Here is an 8,672-nt window from a genome sequence, read left to right as displayed (position 1 = left end):
CTAATACCATATACAATATATAATACCTAGCATGTTAACGAAATCGATCTGTGTGTAAAGAAAGGCAGGTCTACTGGACGGTAGAATAACAGCAATAAAATCAATACAATTTATCTCTAGTGTATATGCGAAACTAACACGTCAACTTGAACCTTTCTTATCAGATATACAACCTACTGTAAAGCGTTTCTCGTGTATGAATTACAAAACGCCATAGAACCTATGATACAAAGATATTATTCGACTATAAATATATGTACAGTGACAACAATGTTAGTAACATATATACACGCATGCTGTATACGCAGAGGACATTTAATGTACATACATATTCAGTTCTAGAAAACAAAACTTTGGAGACGAGTTACTATGGGTTGTACTACAGCTAAGTAAGTTTTTATTTTTATGAGTGACAGAATATAAAGAGAAAGTCCTGAACTTGATGTCATTATTAGGTCGAGTTTGCTATGTTTAACCACAGTGCCAGAGCAGATTGATTAATTAATCTAAACCATCGGCTTCAGAATGTCGAATATTTGTAATTATGTAATTGAGAGGAAACGTTTGTTTTCTTTAACGACACCACTAGAGCACATTGATTTATTAATCACCGGCTATTCGATGTGAAACATTAGGTAATGTTTTGACATATAGTCTTAGAAAGGGAACCCATTACATTTTTGCCATTAGTAGCATGGAATATTTTATATGCACCGTCATGCAGAATAGCACATACCACGGCCTTTGGTATACCAGCCAGACCGAGCAGAAAAACGTTCGTTAGACTGGTTTAGTCGCCTCGTACTTTGGTAATTGCCCCCCCCCCCTCCCCCCCAACTAGTTACACAAGACTGGTATGCCACAAGACGTGGTTTTGAGAGATTTAAAAATGATCAGCGTTTTTGCTTCTCTGTGGACTCATTCTTTGTAGGTTTTCCCCCCATACCCTGGTTTATCAAACGTTGTGGTATGTGCTATCTTCTTTGTTGCTGTCTTTGTTAAGCCATCAGACGTAAGGCTGATAGGTACAGGGTTCGCAGCCCGCTACCGGCTTCCACCCAGAGCGAGTTTCAACGACTCAGTGGGTAGGTGTAAGACCACTGCACCCTCTTATCTCTCACTAATCACCAACAACTAACAACTAACCCTCTGTCCTGGACAGACAGCGCAGATACCTGAGGTGTGTGTCCAGGACAGCGTGCTTGAACCTTAATTGGATATAAGCACAACAATAAGTTGAAATGAATGAAATAAAAGATCATTTGCTGCTAATGGAAACAATAATATAGCGGGCTTCCTTTAAGACTAAATTTGTCAAATGGTGATTAATTAATCAATGTGAAAACCATGTACATTTAATTAAACCTGCACATTGAACACTAGCTGCAGTCCCGTCGGGGGGAGGACTCAGAGTTGTGAGGGGGTATGATGGTGGTGGGGAATATGATGGTGGTGGTAAGTGGCATCAGTCAAAATTATGTCTCAGTGGAGGCCCACAAACTATTTATCGATTAACCTGAAATTCCTCTGGTCACTTTTACAGCAGAGGTGTAGAACTGTCCCCCCCCCCCCCCCCCACCCCCTCCCCACACCGACACACACCAATCCCTTCGCTTGGAGACCGAACACGTAAAGTTATTAGAAAAGCATTGTAGGTCTAGAAAACATTAGAAACCAGGCCCGTAGCCAGGATTTTGAGAGGGGTGGAGGGGGGGGGGGGGGGGTCGTTTAGGCTTATGGTGAGGCAAGAAGTGCACACGAGGGCGCGAAACGCCCGAGCTGCTTAGGGAGGCCCAGGGGCATATTGCAAAAAAAAGCCACCGGTGGGGGGTGGGTGGGGTGGGTGGGGTGGATGGAGAGAACGACTCCCCGCGACCCCCCATTGGCTACGGGCCTGGATACATATATTATGTAGTAGAGATTACGAGCTAGTGTCTAATAACAGGCCTCTAAGAAGTGAATATTTGCGTAAACCATTTATCGGTCACGCAAACATAAATTCAAGTAATCCATTTTCTTTTTGCGTAACCCGTTATGTCAATGTAAATAATATCCTAAAATATAATGCGCGAACGGAAAATAGGTTACGCTAATTAGATGTGCGTGAATGACGCGCGAACGAAAAGATCAAGGCCTGAATAATAAATAAAAAAATAAAAATGATACAAGTAGTAACTGCTGGTTTTACTGCTGCTGCTCCTACACTTAGTAACTACTACTGCCGCTGTTGTTGTTACTGCTGCTGTTGCTATTACACCTACTACTACTGCTGCTGCTACTAAGAAGGAAATTAAGACGAAGAAGAACAACAAAACAATAATAATAATAATAATAATAATAATTCAGTAGTAGTAATAGTAGTAGTAGTAGTAGTAGTAGAATAAGAAGAAGAAGAAGAAGAAGAAAAAGAAGAAGAAGAAGAAAACAAGAAAGAAGAAGAAGACGGCGACGACGACTAGAAGAAGATGATGTTGATGATGGTGAACATATGCATTTAAAACACAAATGCACAAAGCTAAAAACAATAAAACAATAATTTTAAAAACACAAAAATAAACACATAACATGTAAACAAGAAAGAAAACTTGCTCCACCCCACCCCCCCCCCCCCCCCCCCCCCCGAACAAATAAACCCAATTAAAAAAATATATAATAAGATAGAAACATACAAACAACAAAGGGGGGGGGGGATATATGTATAGTCATAATGATTATAAATGAAGATAAAATATTAACTTACCAAACTTCAAACCGACTATTTCAAATTATTTCTCCTGGAACAAGTGACATCTTATCTTATATATATACAATTAAAATCCAAGACTTAAAGAATTAGGGTGACAAGATTGGTGCTGAAGTATTGCCGATGGCATAACCAACCACTGCGCCATCGAGAAAAAAATTATTTACAAAAGAAATGTTGTTAAACAATACTGTGACGTCAAAGTATTATTGACGTCACACAGTATATTCCGGAATACCTCGGCCGATTACGGATTCTGCGGTACTTCAGAGGTATCAAGAGTATTATCGTATCTGATATTTATTTATGTATTTATTTATCTTAAAAATGTTTTCATTTTTTTTTTTTTTTTTTTTTTTATTATTATTATTATTATTATTATTATTATTATTATTATTAGGGGAGGGACGTAGCCCAGTGGTAAAGCGCTCGCCTGGTGCGCGGTCGGTTTGGGATCGATCCCCGTCGTTGGACCCATTGGGCTGTTTCTCGTTCCATTCAGTGCACCACGACTGGTATATCAAAGGCCGTGGTATGTGTTATCCTGTTTGTGGGATGGTGCATATAAAGACCCCTTGCTACTAATGGAAAAATGTAGCGGGTTTCCTTTCTAAGACTATATGTCAAAATTACCAAATGTTTGACATCCAATAGCCGATGATTAATGAATCAATGTGCTCTAGTGGTGTCGTTAAACAAAACAAAAAAACTTTTATTATTATTATTTATTATTATTATTATTTATTATTACCCCTGCGCGTGCTGTAACCTCACCGTGGGTTATCTATCTGTGTTTTTGCACAGTTCTTTACACTGTTTTTGTTTAAATCTTGAAAATTTATATTGATGTTGATCATCACTTTATTTGCATTACCATAGTTTGACACCCAGTAGCCGATGTATTTTTTTTTGTGCTGGGGTGTCGTTAAACATACATTCATTCATTCATTCATTATTTATTATTATTATTTTAATTTTTTTATCTATTTGTTTATTTTACCTCCTATTATTTCTTCTTTCCTTTTTGTGGTAACGTGTTTATTACAGTCATAACATACTATTTGTATTCTTGTATATTATTTATCCTATAACATTAATGTAAGGTAGCATTACCGTATTTCTTTTCTGGGGATAATAAGCGAATTTTATCTGTCTGTTTACAGGTCTGTCTGCTTGCCTGCCTGCCTGCCTACCTACCGTACATACCTACCTACTTACCTACCTACCTTCCTACCTACTACCTAATTTAATTTAATTTAATTTAATTTAATTTAATTTAATATTTAATTTAGTTTTATTTAGTTTAATTTAGTTTAATTTAATTTAATTTAATTTAATTATATACTATACTGTATTTATTTATCTATTTACAGACAGACAGCCGACGAAAGAAAGCTTGAAACAAAAGGTAAACACTAGATGTGTTCAGCACAAGAGTTCAATTAAATTATTTTCTTGGTTCACGCTATACGCTTTTCAGCACAGCAAATATTCACACACAATATACTAGTATATACACACAAGAGAATTCGATTGTCAAATTGTACGTCGATCAAATATAAAGAACCTCAGTTAAAACGCACCACTCATATGTCGTTGAGAAATGCTAACTTAAGAAATAATAGTGCATTTAACTGGCGGTGTTTTCTTTTAAAAAAAACCTACAATAAAAACAGAAAAAAACAGTAGGCGTTAAGTAAACTCAAAATCGAAAATAAGGGTTAGAGTTAATGTATGTTGTACAGCAATAAAGCAATATCAATAACATATGAGTTAAAACACACACACGCACACACACACACACGCACACACACACACGCACACACACACACAGACAGACAGACACACACACAAACACAGAGAGAGAGAGAGAGAGCGAGAGAGAGAGAGAGAGAGAGAGAGAGAGAGAGAGAGAGAGAGAGACAGACACAGACACACACACAGACAGACACACACACACACACACACACACTCACACACAGACAGACAGACACACAAACTCTCCAGCGCTGAACATGCATCCGAAATCATGCCATTGAATTGCATTTGGAATCCGGTTGATACGTTCAGTATTATGACGGATGGACAGCGAGATTAAAAAGAGAAACTAGCACATGTGATCATATGATTAGTGTGTATCTTGTATTGCTGATTAGTTACTGCTGAAATGAATGCCCTACACTGTCTCACTTGTACGGGTACTCGAGGCCTGTAAACGGACTCAGTCTTGCTAGACTCAACCCGTGCCGGAGTACTCATGAACTCGTGGATAGCCTAGTGAGTGGGTGGGTGGGAGAGCATTAAAAACTAGAATCAGGGCACTAACACACCGTCTTCCCCAGCTGGAGGAAATGGGCACTTCTAAACCAAAACAACTCTTTCCCAGTATTGTTCTGGATCCATATTCACAAAACATCGTAAGCCTAGTTTTACACGTAAACGTAAATCTACGACTGAAGAGCTATTCACGAAACAACGAAAACGTAAGTTACGTGTAAAGTTGGACGTAAATATAAGAGTGCCTCAGGTTGCAACTAACGCTGCACGTAAGTCGTGTACATATACTAAATCAAGCACGATCGCCGTTATTTACTATTATTTACGGAAACTAGCAGCATTTCCAATAAATGAAGCAGTTTGCGATGGTGAACGCCCACGGATTGAACATATTTCTGTTGGTGATCGAACGGATGTTTTAGACTCGGCCAATTTCTCCTGAGTTATCTTTTCCTTCTTAAGAAATGTCCTAAAGTTCGTGCCAAAACGCGGATCCCCACCAATACTAAAATGCTATGGTCCCACTGTTCGCGATGTTATTGTTAGCAGACGACAAACAAAATTGCGTTTTGCGCATTTGTTATTTACCCGGTAGCCATCGTTTCTAATGTGTTTTTATTAATTACTCCAGTGAGAGTGTTAAATCGTGATTTACGTCCAACTAAGTTACGTTTACATGTACGACCGTCTTTGAGAATAAGGTGCTTCTTGCACGTAAACGTAAATCTACGGCAGACGTAAGTGCTAGTCGTAGACGTAAATTTACACCTTTTTGTGAATATGGGTCCATGGGCTGCAACTACCTCCTGTTCCTGTTCATAGTTGATACTTTAGCGAAAATCGGTCTAAAATTCTAGTACTGGGAATGGACCCACAATTCTTGTAGCGCTGGGCCTCATAATAATATAATTATTAAATTGTGTTCCTTAATTAATTAATTAATTAATTGATTCATTCATTTAAAAAAAAAGGAATAACAGGTCATTTGTCGAATGGATATTTCTTTACAACGTGTATGGAGAGGAGAGTGGGTTCTGTGATCGAACCCCCGCCTCTGCTCCAAGCCCATTACCCAACCCCTAGAAACTTCGTTCACCACAGTCTAGACCCTGAAGACTTGTTTTTGCACCGCGCCTGCTCATTATCTAGATCGAAAGAAATGTTTTATTTAACGACGCACTCAACACATTTTATTTACGGTTATATGGCGTCAGACATATGGTTAAGGACCACACAGATTTGGAGAGGAAATCCGCTGTCGCCACTACATGGGCTACTCTTTCCGATTAGCAGCAAGGGATCTTTTATTTGCGCTTCCCACAGGCAGGATAGCACAAACCATGGCCTTTGTTGAACCAGTTATGGATCACTGGTCGGTGCAAGTGGTTTACACCTACCCATTGAGCCTTGCGGAGCACTCACTCAGGGTTTGGAGTCGGTATCTGGATTTAAAATCCCATGCCTCGACTGGGATCCGAACCCAGTACCTACCAGCCTGTAGACCGATGGCCTAACCACGACGACACCGAGGCCGGTTATCTAGATCGTGTCACAGTTTGTGTTGTCGAACCATCTCTGGGTCACTATGGTCTCATGGTGTGGTATAATAATGTATTTGCTTTTCTTTCCTTTCCTTCCCCATCATTTCCACACCTTTCTTGTGAGTTTATTCCCTCACCTTGCCTTACTTCTCTCATTCATTTCTTTCCCATATTTTCTGTTACATTAATTTTGTTTTCTTTTACTTCACTTCCCATTGCGTTCCGTTCCTTTCTTTTCCTGTCCTTACCTTCATTCACCTACTATTTCTTTTTCTTTCCTTCTTTGTTTGTTCATCTGGGGCAGATCAAGCAAATATTTTGGCAGGGGTGGGGTGAGTGGTGGGTGAGGGTGGTGGACTAACGGGAAAACACGACTCATCGACAAATTCGTCAAAAGATCAAAAGAGCATCCAAAAGAAAACTAAAAGAGGGGGATAAAAAAGCACTTGAATATTTTTAAGGGAGACGAGTCCTACGATCGCCCCTTGGACACGTCTCTGTCCTCCATTTCCTTTCTTTACCCCCCTTTCCTGTACTTGTCCTCCGTTTCTTAGCATTACCCCCTCCCCCTTGCTATATCTTCCCTTAATGCTCGTTCTGAAACTGAAGAATTGTAAATGGATATTGCCGTTTTGTATCATCTCTGTAATTACTTTTCACCAGGTCCGAGGGAAATGGTTGGCCAGTCTGACCCACAAAGGACACTACTTTACGCACGGCGCCTTGCTGATCCACCCGAATTCAGGAGTGATCAGCAACTAGAACACAAAAACAATACTAATGGCCTTAGTGAAGACAAGAGTAATGATAAAGTTGAACACACGAGTAAGGATATAGCTGAACATGAAAGTAATGGTCGAGTTGAACACAATGGTAATCACCAAAATGAACACAACAGTAATGACAAAGATGAACACAAACGTAAAGACCTACCTGTATCTGAACACACAAGTGATGACAAACTTGAACACAAAAATAAGGAAGAAGTTCTATACAACACCGAAGACCAACTTGAGATCAAGCACCTGGACAGGGTTCTCAGTACAAAAGTGAAAAGCGACAGAAATCTTCCGTCCGTGCAGGACATCGCAGTGATGTGTGTCGACGGCGTACGGCGGATTCTCATGGCTGATGACTCTAATGACTGTCTTAAGCTCTTCGATAACAGGAAAGGCAAGGACGAGTTTCAGAGTGTTCTAAGCCTCACCAGCTCACCGTTCCAAATAGCCGTTCTCAAGGAGTCATCGTCCATTGCCCTGACATTACCGCTGGAGAAGCGGATACTGATGGTTTCTCTTGACAAGACTCTGAAGCTTAAATCTAAGTTGGAAACGGATAAGGAATACTTCGGGTTGACGGCTTTAGACGGATCAAAACTAGCGTGTGGTGCCCCTCTGGAGTATCCTCCTTGCATTGATATCATAGACTCTGACGGGACAGTGTTGTCCTCTTTCTCTACAGCGGATAATTATGGAGGACTGTTCGCGGATCTCGCCTTCATCAGCAGAACCAGAGAGGGAGAGCTACTCATTGTGGATCCCAAGGATCACGCGCTGGTTTGCACGTCTGCGTCTGGGGTAGTCGTCTGGCGCTACGAACCCAGGTGGAAGGAGAGGCTGATATCGCCTGCAGGTGTCGTCTGCGATGATGTCGGTAGAGTCTATGTCGCTGACGCCAACAGGCGCGTCGTAGTGCAGATATCCCAGGACGGACACAAGATCACAGAGTTCAGTTTTTCAAGTGTGCCCCATGCTCTGTCTTATTGTGATGGAACACTGTATGTTTCGGCAAAGTCAGGACATTTTGGTAAAGTTTCTGGATGAAATAATAAAAACAAAATATGGTCTTTCTACAGTTTCTGCTTGGGTTAAATAGACTGTAAACTGGTTTCGGTATCATATTGAATTATGTCGAAGAAGTTAGGAAATGCAATCCAACCTGGAAGACAAACTTACCTGTTTATCATGTTGTTTATAGATAGTACTATTTTCACTTTTATATCAATGCCCGAATTCGTGTGTGTAGGCCTGAATGTGTGTGTGTGTGTGTGTGTGTGTGTGCGCGCGCGTGTGTGCGTGCGTGTGTGTGTATGTGTGTGTGTGTGGGGGGGG

At 40.4% G+C, this 8,672-nt stretch overlaps 1 protein-coding gene across 1 annotated transcript; it reads left to right on the top strand.

Moving 5' to 3' along the window:
• The first annotated feature begins 249 nt into the window (after nucleotides 1-249).
• Nucleotides 250-8,515, top strand: LOC121377384. Its single transcript, XM_041505366.1, has 3 exons — nucleotides 250-389; nucleotides 4,117-4,151; nucleotides 7,225-8,515. Exons 1-3 carry the CDS (start codon nucleotides 370-372, stop codon nucleotides 8,382-8,384), a joined length of 1,215 nt encoding a protein of 404 aa, XP_041361300.1. The 5' UTR covers nucleotides 250-369; the 3' UTR covers nucleotides 8,385-8,515.
• Nucleotides 8,516-8,672: the final 157 nt, after the last annotated feature.

This window comes from Gigantopelta aegis, chromosome 2, assembly GCF_016097555.1.
Source record: "Gigantopelta aegis isolate Gae_Host chromosome 2, Gae_host_genome, whole genome shotgun sequence".
Lineage (NCBI taxonomy): Eukaryota > Metazoa > Mollusca > Gastropoda > Neomphalida > Peltospiridae > Gigantopelta > Gigantopelta aegis.
Note: the sequence above shows the minus strand (reverse complement) of the source record. Positions and strands in the feature narration are given on the sequence as shown.